At 44.9% G+C, this 18,567-nt stretch overlaps 1 protein-coding gene across 1 annotated transcript in view; it reads right to left on the reverse strand.

Annotated features, from left to right (window-relative positions):
* Positions 1-18,567, reverse strand: part of SLC26A2 (solute carrier family 26 member 2) — a 105,279-nt gene that overhangs the window by 16,706 nt on the left and 70,006 nt on the right. Inside the window, exon 2 of the mRNA XM_068272874.1 lies at positions 15,475-16,099. Coding sequence (XP_068128975.1) covers positions 15,475-16,092 — 618 coding nt within the window. The 5' untranslated portion in view covers positions 16,093-16,099. The remainder of the gene's footprint in view (positions 1-15,474; positions 16,100-18,567) is intronic.

The raw sequence follows: 18,567 nt of genomic DNA on the forward strand, positions 1-18,567 counted from the left end.
TAACCAAATATTAACTTTTTTGCTTACCTGTTTTTTTTTTTTTTGTTTTTTTTTACCTGCGAGCTGAGGATAAACTTCTCCTCCCCCATGGGTCAATGTGCAAAGTGCAAATCGCACAGATATGTGGCGAAGTACATTATGCATTCTGTCCCAAGTGAAAGGAGAGGTTTCTGGCAGGCCAGTGTATTTGGATCTCTCAAAACCTGATGTTTGGGTTCACACTGCATACTGGCCTATCCGGTCGGTCGAGCCCGCCGCACCGTCTCGCCCAAAATAGATCTTCAGGGAATACCACAAGAGTAGCATTCGGCCTAGTAATTAACTGCGTCGCCGTAGACTAACATGACTTCCGGGCCGACCCAAATTGCCGCAGAAGCCACGCAGTAACGTAGGCATGCACTAGCGTTAAGTCAAGCACTTCCGGCGTAGGGGGGGACCGCAAAGTGTGACTTTTGCTAGGCAATTTGCCCTAACGCATCGCGCCAGTGTGAAATAGCACTGAGAGACCCTTGTGTGCCTACTGCTGTGTCTGTAGTTCCCTAGGTTCTAAAAGTGTGCCTTCTCATGGTACCTCTCATAACACTCCCCTAGGCATAGGCCAGGCTGGTCAGGACAGCGGGGACAGTAAACGGGGGTGTCATGCCTTATTCCAGCCTTGCTGCAGACACGACATCTTTTTCTGGGGTTGCGTTGAGTTGGGGTACTGGGAATCGGGTAGGCGTAATGCCTTCCATGCAGCCGGCTAGTTGCATTTGGGGGTTGGGCTCTGTCACCTTCTGGATAGAGGAGTGCCGAAACAATGTCTTCCTGGAATTGAAGGAAAGATCCAGTTCTCCCAGCCTTACTGTAGAGAACAAAGCTGTTGTACATCGCCAATTGAATTAAATACACAGACACTTTCTTATACCAGCGTCTGGTTTTCCGGGAAATTAAATAGGGCCCTAACATCTGGTCATTGAAGTCCACCCCTCCCATGTTGGCATTATAGCTGTGGACGGCGAGGGGCTTTTCAATGACCTCTGTTGCCCGTGTAATTTGTACTGTCGTGTCTGTGTGAATGGTAGACAGAAGGTAAACGTCCCTCTTGTCCTTCCATTTCACCGAGAGCAAGTCATCGGTACACAAGGCGGCCCTCTCCCCCCGTTGAAGTCTGGTGTTAACGAGCTGTTGGGGGAAGCCCCGGCGACTAGGCCGCACGGTGCCACAGCATCGGATTCCTTCTAACTTTAAGTGCTGAAAGAGGGCCACACTTGTGTAAAAGTTGTCCACATAAAGATGGTACCCCTTCTGGAACAAGGGTGACACCAAGTCCCACACAATCTTTCCACTGCTCCCCAGGTAGTCAGGACATCCGACCGGCTCCAATTTTGAGTCTTTTCCCTCATAGACCCTAAAACGAGATGTATAGCCTGTGGCCCTATCACAGAGCTTATACAGTTTCACCCCATACCGGGCGCGCTTGCTTGGGATGTACTGTTTGATGCCAAGGCGCCCGGTAAAATGTACGAGGGACTCATCTACACAGATGTTCTGTTCAGGGGTATAAGCATCTGCAAATGTGGATGACAGGTGGTCTATGAGGGGCCGAATTTTGTGGAGCCGGTCATAAGCTGGGTGGTCTCTTTCATGACAGGTGTCGTTGTCATTGAAATGCAGGAAGCGCAGGATGATCTCAAATCGCGTCCTGGACATGGCAGCAGAGAACACGGGCATGTTATGTATTTGGCGTGTAGACCAATAAGAGCGCAATACATTTTTTTTAGTAATACCCATGTTGAGGAGAAGGCCCAAAAAAATTTTAAGTTCGGAAACTTGGAGTGGTTTCCACCGAAAAGGCTGGGCGTGGCAGCTTTTCGGATGGGCGGTTATAAATTGTGTGGCATATAGGTTGGTCTCAGCCACAATTAAGTCAAGGAGATCCTGGGTGAGGAACAGTTCAAAAAAGTCTAGGGCCGATCCTAGTTCAAATGTCTCCACCTGGACTCCAGACTGGGCGGTGAAAGGGGGCAGTATGGGTGCGGCGGGATCAGGGGAATGCCAATCAGGGTTTGCCAGCACCTCTGGAAAACCAATGGGAGTACGGGCCCGTCTACTTGGTGGCTGCGGATCGGATCTTAATTCACGTACCACCGAACCAGTTTCTACTTCCACTTCATCAGGGTCTTCTGCGGAAGTACTGGTGTTGATAGGCCCAGGAGATGCTGCGCTGCTGGTGCATGCCTCACCAAGAAAAATCAGATCAGCGCCACTCTGCTGCCCTTGAGACTGATCTTCCGCCACCTGCAGTCCAGTGACATGGGGTGTGGTACGCCTGGCTCTAGCCGGGACCTCAACCTCGTCATCGGAACTATCGGTCTGAGAGCCACTGCTGTCTACAGGATCGTACTCTGAACCCGAAGATTCGTCGAATAAGTCGACCCAATCATCCTCATCCGACTGGTCCATGTACCTGTAGATGTCTTCATTGGAAAACCTCTTTTTTGCCATGGTGGCCTGCTAAATTTAGGAGGTATTCCTCTGAGACTACCCAGGAAAAGAGCACCTACCTAGCGAAAGGGAGTACTTGAGAGGTAGAAAGCTGTGGTCACTGAGTTTAGATAAAAAAAATCAAAACTGATGTTTACAGTGCCACAGCTTGTGTACAGTGTTTTTTGCAGTGATCAGAAAAAAGAAATTTCTGTCACTGCGGTGGGGCGGGCTGAACGCAGTGCAGGCGAACGATCAGGTCTGATCGGGCAAACACTGCGTTTTTTTGTGGATCCTAGAGACCCTAATATAGATCTGACTGTGATCACTAATAATCACTTACAGATACTATATAGTACCAATGCTGATTAGCGACAGTGATGACGCTAATTAGTGACTGTGGTGCAGTGGGCTGAGCACTAACTGACACTAACAACCCTTTTGCTTAGATAACTGGCCTAACTGTTTGTTACCACTAGTGATACTAAAATTTTTTTTAGATCACTAGGACAGTGATAGTGATGGTGATGGTGAGGGGGGGGGGGGGGGGGGGGGGTTGGGGATCAGAGAGCAATCACAAATAATCAAAAACAATCACGAGACAATTACAACACAATTACAGCAATCGGCGCAATCAAAGCCAATCACGGACCAATTGAATCCAATAACGTGACAATCAAAAACCAATTACGTGACAATTGAAGCCAATCACACGACAATCGATACTAATCACAGGGCAAAACAGCCAATCAGTGGGCAATTGGCACAATCAAAACCAATTACGGACAATTGAAGCCAATCACGCGACAATCGAAGCCCAATTACGTGACAATCGAAGCCAATCACACGACAATCGATGCCAATCACAGTGCAATTGAGACAATTGTAGCCAAACAAAGCACAATCAAGCCTTACAGACAGGAGATAAGATACACAATGGCAGGGGGGAGAATATACGCAATCAATGAACTAGGACGGTGTGGGGAGGATCGGAAGGGGTGGGGGGTGATCAGATACCCCTAAGGGGTAGTTGGGGGTCTAATCTGATGGATAGGAGTGACAGGTGGTGATAGATGGGTTATTGACGGGTGATAAGTGGGTGTTTACAGGGAAAAACAGATGTAAACAATGGACTGCTGATGTGATCAGGGGGGGGGGGTGTCTCGGAGGGATCTGAAAGGGTGGGTGGGTGATCAGAAGCCCCTAATGGGCAGTTGGGGGTCTGATCTGATGGGGGGCAGTGGCAGGTGGTGACAAGGGATGATTGACAGGTGACGGATAGGTGATTGACAGCTGATCAGCGGGCAATTACAGGGAAGATAGATGCAGTATACGGGGGGGGGGGGGGGAGATCTGAAGGGGTGGGGGGTGATCAGATACCCCTAAGGGGCAGTTGGGGGTCTGATCTAATGGGGGGCAGTGACAGGTGGTGACAAGGGATGATTGACAGGTGACTGATAGGTGATTGGCAGCTGATCACTGGGGAGATAGACAGATGCAGGGGAGATAGATAGGTTCAGTATACAGAGGGGGGGGGGGGGGTCGGGGGGAGATCTGGAGGTGTGGGGGTGATCAGATACCCCTAAGGGGTAGTTGGGGGTCTGCTCTGATGGATAGAAGTGACAGGTGGTGACAGGGATTTATTGATGGGTGATATGGGGGGTGGTTAGGTCTGATCTGCGTGCTGCAGGGGGGTACAGGGGGGTGTCTGATGGGTGCTGCGGGTGATCGGGGGGTCTGTGGGGCTCCTAATGTGTGTGTGTGTGCACTCTTACTGTGCCTGCTCTCCTCGCTGGTGGTCGATCGCTAAGTGTGACCACCAGCGGGAGGCAGGCAGTATAATACAGTTTGTTACGTAAACAAACTGTATTATACTCATTCTATTGGGCAAATTGAATGTTAACAGCCCGCCGGCGCTGCTGATTGGCCGGCGGGCTGAAGTCACATGGGGGCCGAAGAGTGTGACGTAGCGATCGCGCGGCTACAGCCGCGCGATCGCTCGTTAATCAGGCTGCAGCCGGCGACGCAGTACTGCGTCGCTGGTCCTGCAGCTGCCACTTTGCCGACGCACGGTATAAGCGTGCGGTCGGCAAGTGGTTAAAGAGACTCCGTAACAAAAATTGCATCCTGTTTTTTTATCATCCTACAAGTTCCAAAAGCTATTCTAATGTGTTCTGGCTTACTGCAGCACGTTCTACTATCACCATCTCTGTAATAAATCAACTTATCTCTCTCTTGTCAGACTTGTCAGGCCTGTGTCTGGAAGGCTGCCAAGTTCTTCAGTGTTGTGGTTCTGCTATGAACTCCCCCATCCAGGCCCCTCTCTGCACACTGCCTGTGTGATATTTAGATTAGTGCAGCTTCTCTCTGTTCTATTATCTTTTACAAGCTGGATAAATCCTCCTCTGAGCTGGCTGGGCTTTCACATACTGAGGAATTACATACAGGCAGAGCTGTCTGCACTCTGCAGGAAGAAACAGCCTGACACTTCAGTGGAAGATAGCTGCAGGGGGAAAGAAACACACAAGTGATCTCTTGAGATTCAAAAGGATGGCTGTATACAGCCTGCTTGTGTATGGATGTATTTTCTATGTGTGGACATACTGTAAATCAATCTACTTCCTATTTTGGTGGCCATTTTGTTTGTTTATAAACAAACTTTTTAAAACTGTTTTTAACCACTTTTAATGCGGCGAGGAGCGGCGAAATTGTGACAGAAGGTAATAGGAGATGTCCCCTAACGCACTGGTATGTTTACTTTTGTGCGATTTTAACAATACAGATTCTCTTTAAGTGGTCATCTGATATTTTATATTTTGTGCTTAAAGACTTTTCTAAAGTTTCTTCTTCAAGTCGGAATGTTCCTCTCCCTCTTCTGGTAATGGTAGATGGCACACAGCAATTTAAAAATTTATTAATCCATTTTGGATTCCATTAGAATAGCAGTACATCAATACTCATCAGTATCTAATTAAATGGAGGCTGCCTGTAAATAAGGGGGGTAAGTGGGGGGGGGCAGTGTAACAATGAGATCCCCGTTCTAATACTGTCTTGCCGCAGGAAGGCATGTGCATGCTGTTCATGGGATGGACACGATTGGACAGCTCGAGTCTGAGCAATGCCACACTACACAGTGTCTTATAGGGGCAATCCACCCAAAAATAAGGTGCGACTCCAGCATCCAAACAAACATGGGTGCATGGTGCTGGAAGTGCATACAGCAGCGTGTATCCGATAGCTTCACCTCCAACTACTTTTTTTCAAATTAGTGCCCAGACTGAATGCTTCTCTGTGTACCAACTTGCATATCTAGTTGCCTGCACAATATCTAACCTGACCTCCGCTTGTTCTCCATGTCGTTACTTCACTAACCTGTATCAAGTCTCTTACAGTAACCTCTTCTGTGACCAGGGGTCTGTGCGCTAAGTCTTTTGCAGCAATCCACTATCCCTTTGAGTGTGTTCTGGTGAAGACTGGGGTGAGCCGACGCCACTCACTTCTGGTGGAATGGTGTCCTACCTTGCCAGATTGTCCTACTCTGAGGATAGGTAAAGCAACATAACAAGATAGATTAATAGGAAACCAGCATCTGGGATATCCCTGCAGAGGGGCAGCAAGCTACTGATGGAAGTGCTATTGACAAATTAATTTTTGACAGAAATCTCTCTCAATTTGGAGATAGCTCATAATGGAGGCATAATCAATAAAGCATTATATTTGCATTACTTTGCATTCATTTAAATGTACAGACAGTACATTTACTGAGCTCTATTAAGAATTATTGAAAGATACATTTGTCATTCAAACAATATTTCCATTTCCTATTTGTCATTAAAATAATATTTCCATTTCCTTTTATTTCTTGTGATAACCATAACTGCAAGCGTTTGCTTTATCTGGATGTATATTTTCTTACAGTATTCTACTTTTTTTTCATCAGAAGTGATTGCTGATTAAAACTGATATAGTTTGTTGTTACCACCAGAGGGCAGCCAAGTTACAGCTAGAAATCACAAACTGCTGGCCAAAACAACCTCAATACTAGACCCTTATTCAATTCCCCTTTTTCTCCTAAGTTTTCTCCTACCTGATATTTTCTTACCTTATCAATAAAATGCCTTTAAGCCACCAGTAAGCAAGAACATATTCAAAATAATTTTAACAGTACTTTTTTCGGGCTAGTAAAAAAGGGCGCACAGGGATAGTGGACAAAAAGGGCGCCGCCATAGGACTGCAATGCAAAATATCGGCTATTCGGCGCCCGACAGGAAAAAAAAAGGGCGCCCGAGAAATAGCGCTTACAGGGATCGTGTTAACAAAAGTTTTCGTTTACAGAATAAGGTTTATAACAAATATCGTTTACAAGTTCGTTTTGAGTTTGTGTTATACTTATTTTTTGGTTTTTAAATTTCGCTTTACTTATTTTTTAGTTTGAAAATTTCGGTTACAAAAGTATAACGTCTAAATTTTCGTTTACACTTCTTTGATCATTTAAAAATGTGTTTTCATATGTGTAATGCGTAAATACCGGTTTCAACCGTATTGTATTAGAAATACATCGCTTTTGGTATTAACTTTATTTTTACACTTATAATGTGTTGATTATAGTTACTAAAATATCGCTTTTAATATTACTGATATTATAAGATTTCTAATGCATACGTGATTGTAAGGCTATCTATTGTATTGTATATATTTATATATACTTTTCTCTATTTATAATATTAATGTATACGTGATTTTAACCACTTGAGGACCACAGTCTTTCTACCCCTTAAGGACCGGCCACTTTTTTTCCCATTCAGACCACTGCAGCTTTCACGGTTTATTGCTCGCTCATACAACCTACCACCTAAATTAATTTTGGCTCCTTTTCTTGTCACTAATAAAGCTTTCTTTTGGTGCTATTTGATTGCTCCTGCGATTTTTACTTTTTATTATATTCATCAAAAAAGACATGAATTTTGGCAAAAAAATGATTTTTTTAACTTTCTGTGCTGACATTTTTCAAATAAAGTAAAATTTCTGTATACATGCAGCGCGAAAAATGTGGACAAACATGTTTTTGATAAAAAAAAACCCCATTCAGTGTATATTTATTGGTTTGGGTAAAAGTTATAGCGTTTACAAACTATGGTGCAAAAAGTGAATTTTCCCATTTTCAAGCATCTATGACTTTTCTGACCCCCTGTCATGTTTCATGAGGGGCTAGAATTCCAGGATAGTATAAATACCCCCCAAATGACCCCATTTTGGAAAGAAGACATCCCAAAGTATTCACTGAGAGGCATAGTGAGTTCATAGAAGATATTATTTTTTGTCACAAGTAAGCGGAAAATGACACTTTGTGAGGAAAAAAAAAAAAAGTTTCCATTTCTTCTAACTTGCGACAAAAAAAAAATGAAATCTGCCACGGACTCACCATGCCCCTCTCTGAATACCTTGAAGGGTCTACTTTCCAAAATGGGGTCATTTGTGGGGTGTGTTTACTGTCCTGACATTTTGGGGGGTGCTAAATTGTAAGCACCCCTGTAAAGCCTAAAGGTGCTCATTGGACTTTGGACCCCTTAGCGCAGTTAGGCTGCAAAAAAGTGCCACACATGTGGTATTGCCGTACTCAGGAGAAGTAGTATAATGTGTTTTGGGGTATATTTTTACACATACCCATGCTGGGTGGGAGAAATATCTCTGTAAATGACAATTTGTTAATTTTTTTTTACACACAATTGTCCATTTACAGAGATCTTTCTCCCACTCAGCATGGGTATGTGTAAAAATACACCACAAAACACATTATACTACTTCTCCTGAGTACGGCGATACCATATGTGTGGCACTTTTTTGCACCCTAACTGCGCTAAAGGGCCCAAAGTCCAATGAGTACCTTTAGGATTTCACAGGTCATTTTGAGAAATTTCGTTTCAAGACTACTCCTCACGGTTTAGGGCCCCTAAAATGCCAGGGCAGTATAGGAACCCCACAAATGACCCCATTTTAGAAAGAAGACACCCCAAGGTATTCCGTTAGGAGTATGGTGAGTTCATAGAAGATTTTATTTTTTGTCAAAAGTTAGCGGAAAATGACACTTTGTGAAAAAACACAATTAAAATCAATTTCCGCTAACTTGTGACAAAAAATAAAATCTTCTATGAACTCGCCATACTACTAACGGAATACCTTGGGGTGTCTTCTTTCTAAAATGGGGTCATTTGTGGGGTTCCTATACTGCCCTGGCATTTAAGGGGCCCTAAACCGTGAGGAGTAGTCTTGAAACGAAATTTCTCAAAATGACCTGTGAAATCCTAAAGGTACTCATTGGACTTTGGGCCCTTTAGCGCAGTTAGGGTGCAAAAAAGTGCCACACATGTGGTATCGCCGTACTCGGGAGAAGTAGTACAATGTGTTTTGGGGTGTATTTTTACACATACCCATGCTGGGTGGGAGAAATAACTCTGTAAATGGACAATTGTGTGTAAAAAAAATCAAAAGATTGTCATTTACAGAGGTATTTCTCCCACCCAGCATGGGTATGTGTAAAAATACACCCCAAAACACATTATACTACTTCTCCCGAGTACGGCAATACCACATGTGTGGCACTTTTTTGCACCCTAACTGCGCTAAAGGGCCCAAAGTCCAATGAGTACCTTTAGGATTTCACAGGTCATTTTTGTTTCAAGACTACTCCTCACGGTTTAGGGCCCCTAAAATGCCAGGGCAGTATAGGAACCCCACTAATGACCCCATTTTACAAAGAAGACACCCCAAGGTATTCCGTTAGGAGTATGGTGAGTTCATAGAAGATTTTATTTTTTGCCACAAGTTAGCGGAAATTGATTTGAATTGTTTTTCTTCACAAAGTGTCATATTCCGCTAACTTGTGACAAAAAATAAAATCTTCTATGAACTCACCATACTCCTAACGGAATACCTTTGGGTGTCTCCTTTCTAGAATGGGGTCATTTGTGGGGTTCCTATACTGCCCTGGCATTTTAGGGGCCCTAAACCGCGAGGAGTAGTCTTGAAACTAAATGTCGCAAAATGACCTGTGAAATCCTAAAGGTACTCATTGGACTTTGGGCCCCTTAGCGCACTTAGGGTGTAAAAAAGTGCCACACATGTGGTACCGCCGTACTCAGGAGAAGTAGTATAATGTGTTTTGTGGTGTATTTTTACACATACCCATGCTGGGTGGTAGAAATATCTCTGTACATGACAATTGTTTGATTTTTTTTACACACAATTGTCCATTTACAGAGAGATTTCTCCCACCCAGCATGGGTATGTGTAAAAATACACCCCAAAACACATTATACTACTTCTCCTGAGTACGGCGATACCACATGTGTGACACTTTTTTTGCAGCCTAGGTGCGCTAAGAGGCCCAACGTCCTATTCACAGGTCATTTTGAGGCATTTGTTTTCTAGACTACTCCTCACGGTTTAGGGCCCCTAAAATGCCAGGGCAGTATAGGAACCCCACAAGTGACCCCATTTTAGAAAGAAGACACCCCAAGGTATTCCATTAGGTGTATGGCGAGGTCATCGAAGATTTTATTTTTAGTCACAAGTTAGTGAAAAATGACACTTTGTGAAAAAAACCCAATAAAAATCAATTTCCGCTAACTTTTGACAAAAAATAAAATCTTCTATGAACTCGTCATACACCTAACAGAATACCTTGGGGTGTCTTTTTTCTAAAATGGGGTCACTTGTGGGGTTCCTATACCGCCCTGGCATTTTACGGGCCCAAAACCGTGAGTAGTCTGGAAACCAAATGTCTGAAAATGACTGTTCAGGGGTATAAGCATCTGCAAATTTTGATGACAGGTGGTCTATGAGGGGCCGAATTTTGTGGAACCGGTCATAAGCAGGGTGGCCTTTTAGATGACAGGTTGTATTGGGCCTGATCTGATGGATAGGAGTGCTAGGGGGGTGACAGGAGGTGATTGATGGGTGTCTCAGGGGGTGATTAGAGGGGAAAATAGATGCACTCAATGCACTGGGGAGGTGATCAGAAGGGGGTCTGAGGGGGATCTGAGGGTTTGGCCGAGTGATCAGGAGCCCACACGGGGCAAATTAGGGCCTGATCTGATGGGTAGGTGTGCTAGGGGGTGACAGGTAGTGACAGGAGGTGATTGATGGGTGTCTCAAGGTGTGATTAGTGGGGGGAATAGATGCAAGTAATGCAATGGCGAGGTGATCAGGGCTGGGGTCTGAGGGTGTGGGCGGGTGATTGGGTGCCCTAGGGGCAGATGGGGGTCTAATCTGATGGGTAGCAGTGACAGGGGGTGATTGATGGGTAATTAGTGGGTGTTTAGAGGAGAGAACAGATGCAATGCACTTGGGAGGTGATCTGACTGCGGGTCTGCAGGCGATCGGATGGTGTGGGTGGGTGATCAGATTGCCCGCAAGGGGCAGGTTAGGGGCTGATTGATGGGTGGCAGTGACAGGGGGTGACAGGGGGTGATTGATGAGTGATAGGTGATTGGCAGGTGATTGACAGGTGATCAGTGGGTTATTACAGGGAAGAACAGATGTAATTAATGCACTGGCGAATTGATAAGGGGGGGTCAGAGGGCAATCTGAGCGTGTTGGCGGGTGATTGGGTGCCCGCAAGGGGCAGATTAGGGTCTGATCTGATAGGTAAAAGTGACAGGTGGTGATAGGGGGTGATTGATGGGTGATTGATGGGTGTTTAGAGGAGAGAATAGATGTAAACAATGGATTTGGGAGGTGATCTGATGTCGGATCTGCGGGCGATCTATTGGTGTGGGTGGGTGATCAAATTGCCCGCAAGGGGCAGGTTAGGGGCTGATTGATGGGTGGCAGTGACAGGGGGTGACGGGGTGATTGATGGGTGATAAGTGATTGGCAGGTGATTGACAGGTGATCAGTGGGTTATTACAGGGAAGAACAGATGTAATTAATGCACTGGCGAATTGATAAGGGGGGGTCAGAGGGCAATCTGAGCGTGTTGGCGGGTGATTTGGTGCCCGCAAGGGGCAGATTAGGGTCTGATCTGATAGGTAAAAGTGACAGGTGGTGATAGGGGGTGATTGATGGGTGATTGATGGGTAATTAGTGGGTGTTTAGAGGAGAGAATAGATGTAAACAATGGATTTGGGAGGTTATCTGATGTCGGATCTGCGGGCGATCTGTTGGTGTGGGTGGGTGATCAGATTGCCCGCAAGGGGCAGGTTAGGGGCTGATTGTTGGGTGGCAGTGACAGGGGGTGATTGATGGGTGATTGATGGGTGATTGATGGGTGATTGACAGGTGATTGACAGGTTATCAGGGGGGATAGATGCATACAGTACACAGGGGGGGGGTCTGGGGGGGGGTCCTGGGGAGAATCTGAGGGGTGGGGGGGTGATCAGGAGGGGGCAGGGGGGGAGATAAAAAAAAAATAGCGTTGATAGATAGTGACAGGGAGTGATTGATGGGTTATTAGGGGGGTGATTGGGTGCAAACAGGGGTCTGGGGGGTGGGCAGGGGGGGGTCTGAGGGGTGCTGTGGGCGATCAGTGGGCGGGGGGGGCAGATCAGTGTGTTTGGGTGCAGACTAGGGTGGCTGCAGCCTGCCCTGGTGGTCCCTCCGACACTGGGACCACCAGGGCAGGAGGCAGCCTGTATAATACACTTTGTATACATTACAAAGTGTATTATACACTTTGTAGCGGCGATCGCGGGGTTAACATCCCGCCGGCGCTTCCGTATGGCCGGCGGGATGTTACGGCGGGTGGGCGGAGCCAGTTGCTGGGGGAAGCGCGCGTCATCAATGACGCGATCGCTCCCCCGGCATAGGAAAAGGACGCAACGCCCTAAGGCGTATTGCGGTCCTTAAGGCATCCACTTTGCCGCCGCCCATGGGCTGTGGGCGGTCGGCAAGTGGTTAAGGCTATTTTAAGGCTATTTATTCTATTAAAAATATATAAATTATTTATTCATGTTATTTCTAGAGAAGTATTTTAAGGATTAAATATATTATTGTTTATATGTGTTTAGGGTGTTTGTGCAGTGGGGATGGTTAGGTTTAGGCATTACCATGGGGGTCTAAGGGTTAGGGATAGGTACAGGGAGGGTTAGGTATAGTTACAGTATAATATACGCAACCAGGGGGTGGTTAGAGTTAGGCACCACCAGGGGGGTCTAGGGGTTAGGGTTAGGTACAGGGAGGGTTAGGTATAGTTACAGTGCAATATAGACCACCAGGGGGATGGTTAGGGTTAGGCATCACCAGGGGAGATATAGGGTTAGGCACCACTAGGGGGGTGCTTAGGTTTAGGCACCACCAGGGGGGTGGTTAGGGTTAGGCACCACCAGGGGGTGGTTAGGGTTAGGCACCACCAGGGGGGTGGTTAGGGTTAGGCTCCACCAGGGGGGTCTTAGGGTTAGGCACCACCAGGGGGGTCTTAGGGTTAGGCACCACCAGGGGGGTCTTAGGGTTAGGGATAGGTACAGGGAGGGCTCTGTGTGAGAATAAGGTTAGGTATAGTTACAGCACAATATATGTAATATATACAATTTATTAAATTATGTATATTTAAACAAAGAGGGGGTCTAGGGGTTAGGGATAGGGAGAGATCTGTGTGAGCCTACAGTTAGGTATAATTACAGTTAAATATCTGTAAAACCTACCATTGCATTGCTATGTCTAATACAAGTGTAAATATCGTTTTTGTTATAGACGCGATTTGATGTTTCTTTTCAGAATTCGTTTGTTGTTATAGACGGTATTTTGCCATTTCATTATTTAACCTATTTAGCACTAAATTTTCGTTTACAACCCCTTAAAAGAAAAATATGGTTTTGCATTAAAACTTAAAATGTTTGCTATACCCCGCGACCTTTTTTGATACACACCTTTTTTTTACCTAGAGTAGAGTGCTTAAAGGGATACTGTAAGGGGGTCAGGGGGAAATGAGTTGAACTTACCCGGGGCTTCTAACGGTCCCCCGCAGACATCCTGTGTTGGTGCAGCCACTCCCCAATGCTCCAGCCCCACCTCCGGTTCACTTCTGGAATTTCAGACTTTAAAGTCTGAAAACCACTGCGCCTGCGTTGCCGTGTCCTCGATCCCGCTGATGTCATCAAGAGCGCACAGCGCAGGCCCAGTATGGTCTGTGTCTGCGCAGTACACTCCTGGTGATATCAGCGGGAGCGAGGACACGGGCGTGCAGGCGCAGTGGTTTTCTGACTTTAAAGTCAGAAATTCCAGAAGTGAACTGGAGGCGGGGCCGGAGCATCGGTGAGTGGCTGCGCCAACACAGGATGTCTGCGGGGGACCATTAGAAGCCCCGGGTAAGTTCAGCTCATTTCCCCCTGACCCCCTTACAGTATTATTATTACAGTATTATTATTAACCATGTGCCAGACAATACTGCTGTAAAGCCATATACAGGCAGTCTCTTACTTACAAACTGGTTCGTTCTGGGAGTGTGTTTGTAAGCTGAATTTGTTTGCAAGTTGTGTTATACTATTCAACAATGTTTTTTGTTTTTTTGTGTGGTTTTCATAATGTAATACAAAAACAGCACTAAACCCTCCCACAAACACACATTCTTACAAACCCTCTAACTATTTGGGCAGACTTGAGTGCACAAGAACAAAAGAGCAGAAGGGGCCAGCAAGCATGTCCCCAACATTGGAGGGGGTGGAACACCCCGAGAGGGTGTACCCGTGTTCCCAGTTAGGATGTGGTGAGTATAGAATGGGTAGCACATGATTGCACTCCCTTTTTAGAGGGTAACCAGGTTGCCTTGCCATCCATAAACAATAAAAAGCTTTCCCGTTTTATATTTTTATAGCACTGCCACATACTGTACAGTGCTTTACATAGAAGAGGAGTCTTCTACTCATGATGGGGGTTCTCCTGCACAAAGCAGCAGGGCTGTGGAGTCAGTACTAAAATCATCCAACTCCTCAGTTTATGAAACCTCCGACTCCAGGTACCTGAAATGGACTGTGGAATTGGCACAAAAATCATCCGATGAACTCGTTCATCATCCAAAAATCATCCAACGAGTTTATGAAACCACCGACTCAGGTAGAGAATCCAGGTACCCAAAATTGCTCCCACTCCGCAGCTTTGCAAAGCAGAGGGGGATGCTGTACATGAGGGAGCTGCACATGGAAGTAGGGAGCCACCCATACAGAGGATTACTTCTGTAGATGGAAAGAAGAGTCATCGTTGTACATGTCTAGGGTGTGTAAAGGCCTATTATGGAGTAGAGGGCAGCTGCACATGGAGGGCAAGACATCATGGGGGGCAAAAAATATATATCTTTTGGTTGAATCTGTACAGTAATGCAATCCAGTTACAAGGTTTGTCTACTCTTCATCATGGCTTAAAAAAAGGTTGAGGAAGCCGACTTTTCATTGGTCTTTTTCTCCAGCAGTTTTTCCTCCTTTTCCTTTCTCTGCAGCACATCTATCCTTACACTCCATCGCGGAAGGCAGCAGTGGCTGGATAGTGTACTGGTTAAGGTCCTCGCCTCTGACACAGTAGACCAGGGTTCTTATCTTGGCTCTGCCTGTTCAGTTAGCCAGCACCTATTCAATAGGAGACCTTAGGCTAGACTCCCTAACACTGCTACTGCCTACTGAGGGCACCCTAGTGGCTGCAGCTCAAGCACTTTGATTCAGCCAGAAAAAAAGAGCGATATAAATGTTCTGTGCCTTGTCTTGAAGCTCTGAAAGTTTATGTTACTGTTTGTGTCCCTATTTCTGAGATTTTCACTTACTTTCCAATTCTCCCTGGTGGATTTTCAAAAAGAATATACATTTTACGTGTCCCATAAAACGATGAAATAAAATCTTTGAATCTGAGCCCAGCATGAATCAACCCATCGTCGGCTGAATTCCAAACTTTGCTGAGCAAGACACTAACCTCTTATACATAGCATCGCAGACACAGGTCTGAAAGTGAACACTCATTTTAGAGGTCTGAATTTATGGATAAGCAGCAGAAAGTGTATGTTCAGAAAATGGCTTTCCCAGCACTTACCTGATAGACTCCAGCCATAAATGTGACTGTGGCTCCTACTGTAATTGCATAGCAGCTTCTATCACATTCCATCTTGAATGACTGATTGATGTTGAGTGTCTCATTGAATGCAGAAGCATGCAAAGCGTGGCTTCCTTGGTTCTGTAGCAAGTCGTACCCTTTTTCCTGCAGTTCCCGCTCCACAACTTCACCCACCATCAGGCACAGTACTCCGAATATCCCAACATGAATATGTCTAGAGGTCCCCATTAAGAAATAAATAATACAAGCAAAGAATGAGGTGTAAAGGCCATAGATGGGCTCCTGACCAGCCAGGAGGGAATAGGCAATAGACTGGGGAACCAGAAGTATGCCCACTATGAGGCCAGACATGGCATCACCTAACAGGCACTCCTTTAGTTTGTATTTAGGCAGCCATTGCAGTACAGGCAGAAAGCTAAAGAGTGCATCTTTGGCTTTATTGGAGGTACAGCTACAGGTCTGCTTAATCTTGTGGGCTACACGTTTCTGTAGCGGAATCGTTTTCTTCTCCTTTTCCTCCAGAAGTATTGACCCCGGAGGATGGAGGCACCTGTGAGTAGGCTTGGTGTTGTCATTGTCTTCAGTGTTCATCTTCATTTTGCTCCTTAAATAAAATTAAAATGAATAACTGATGCTACAAAACATATAATCTATTTTTTTCAAAACAGAGATATACCGTAATTTATATGTTCAATACAGAGAATTATTGCTAGAATACAATTTAGTTAGATTAAGAGTGATATTACATTTTAAGCATAACCATCAGTAACTGTGCTCAGCTACTACAATAGCCGCTGTTTTTAAGTAGTACTGAGGTGAAGAAAGATCAGGTTACACACATCTTAAACTACGTATACTCTTGCAATTTTTACTGTTGGCTGCAGAGATCAATCCCTCAGGTGACAGTTCAGGGTAGAGTACTTTACAGATGTGTAGCTAATCTAGAGGCTAGAGCTGCATCTGTTGTTATAGAGGGGGAGGAGGCATAACACACACCACACAACAAAGCGACTTTAAGCCATTGGGTTGAATAGAAAAATACCCTGATCATGAGTGAGGAAACCCAATGGAGAGGACAATATTGGGTTTCTGCACTCACGCTCAATAGAGAGGAGGCTGGACATCTGAATGCCTTGATATCAAAGGGGACTTTTAGATTCCACCACAAGTCACCCCCTGGGGCTTATAGTCACATGCATGATGGGAGGAGGTGGAGGTAATTCCCAGGCACCAGAGGTTTGGATGTGCCTCTTGCCCGTAGCCTTGGACAAGGGGTTCTGAGGGGTGGCTTTTCTACCTCTCTTTACATATTCTGCAGCGCTGAACAATAAATAAGGTGACAGAGAGTGATAATTGGGGTGACAATACAATACAGGTAATAAGCAATAAGATACACAATGCCAGATCATACACTGGAGAAGCAGTCCCAGTAATTCACATTTTGTGGTCAGATTGGCCAAACAAGTATGATACATAAGGAGGGAGGACCCTGCCAAAGGCTTACAATCTAGAGGGAGGTGGTGAAACCTCCAATCTTATAGTCCATATGAGTTGATATTACTTAGGGCCCAGAAATCCACAATCACAGGCAGAAGTTCCCTTAGGAAACCAACTTGCATAGCAGAAAGGAGTTTAGCAAAGCCTGGGAGGGGGATCCCCATGTTATTTGGTTTTGTTTTTCAAAATACTATACTGTAGCTTAAAATTTAAAAAAAAAATTAAAAAAAAAAATCACCAGTTGAAATACAACTATGGTGAATGAAACAGAAAATGCTGCAATTTCAGCTCCTGCCAGATTATAAAACTTGACAATTGATTTCCTCAAAAACTACAAAGTCTTTTTAAAAAACAAAATTGTTTGATATGTTCCCACTAGAGACCCGGACATACAAAGCAAATAAATGCAGCAACCTTATCGCCACCAGGCTTATAAACATGCTCTCCCCACCACAACTTTTAAATGAATTCCCCCCAAAAAAAATCTTAACTTATTCCCTCAAGTATCCCTGACAAAATAGCAAATATTACCACAATCCGGCAACGTCGTTGCAGCACATTTACCTCTTCCTTGTATTCTTTATCTGCCTGCATTATACTTAAAAACACCTTTCATACTGTAATTAAAACAATTAAAAAGTAGGATACAGAGAGAGCAAAAGTAGTACAAAATGACTACGTATAAAGGTTGACTTTGAGGTTTTTTCTACAACATTTACTTCACAAGTGGCTTTGACCAAATCAGCACTTGTCATCTTTTTGGAGATTTTGTAGCAACTTTAAGGTGGCCACATGCTGTTGTTTTTTAACATTTCTCTTATATGCAAGCATTCCAATATTCCAATTCTAAAGCGTGATTGAAACATAAACATGATTGAAAAATTCCCAAAAGTTCAATGTATAGACAATGTACAAATAATATCAACCTATCACCTACTATTCAATTTTCAGAAAAACTTAAAGAGACTCTGTAACAAAAATTTCATCCTGTTTTCTACCATCCTACAAGTTCCTAAACCTATTCTAATGTGCTCTGGCTTACTGCAGCACTTTCTACTATCACTGTCTCTGTAATAAATCAGCTTATCTTTCCCCTGTCGGACTTGTCGCCCTGTGTCTGGAAGGCTGCCAACTCTTCAATGTTGATCTGCTATGCACGCCCCCCCCCCCTCCAGGCCGCTCTATGCACACTCGTGTGTGTGTGTGTGTGTGTGTGTGTGTGTGTGTGTGTGTGTGTGTGTGTGTGTGTGTGTGTGTGTGTGTGTGTGTGTGTGTGTGTGTGTTATTTACATTAGCCAGCTTTTCTCTGCTCTCTTATCTTTTACAAGCTGGATAAAGCCTCTGTTTGGAAAGGAGACACATACTGAGGAATTACAGACCCTGACAGAGCTGTATGCAGGAAGAAACAATCAGCCTGTCACTCTTCAGTGGGTGAGAGCTGCAGAGGGAAAAAAAAAACACAAATGAACTCTTGAGATTCAAAAGGAAAGCTGTATACAGCCTGCTTGACTATGGATGTATTTTCTATGTGTGGACATACTGTACATCAACCTACTTCCTGTTTTGGTGGCCATT

The sequence above is a fragment of the Hyperolius riggenbachi genome, chromosome 3 (assembly GCF_040937935.1).
Source record: "Hyperolius riggenbachi isolate aHypRig1 chromosome 3, aHypRig1.pri, whole genome shotgun sequence".
NCBI lineage: Eukaryota > Metazoa > Chordata > Amphibia > Anura > Hyperoliidae > Hyperolius > Hyperolius riggenbachi.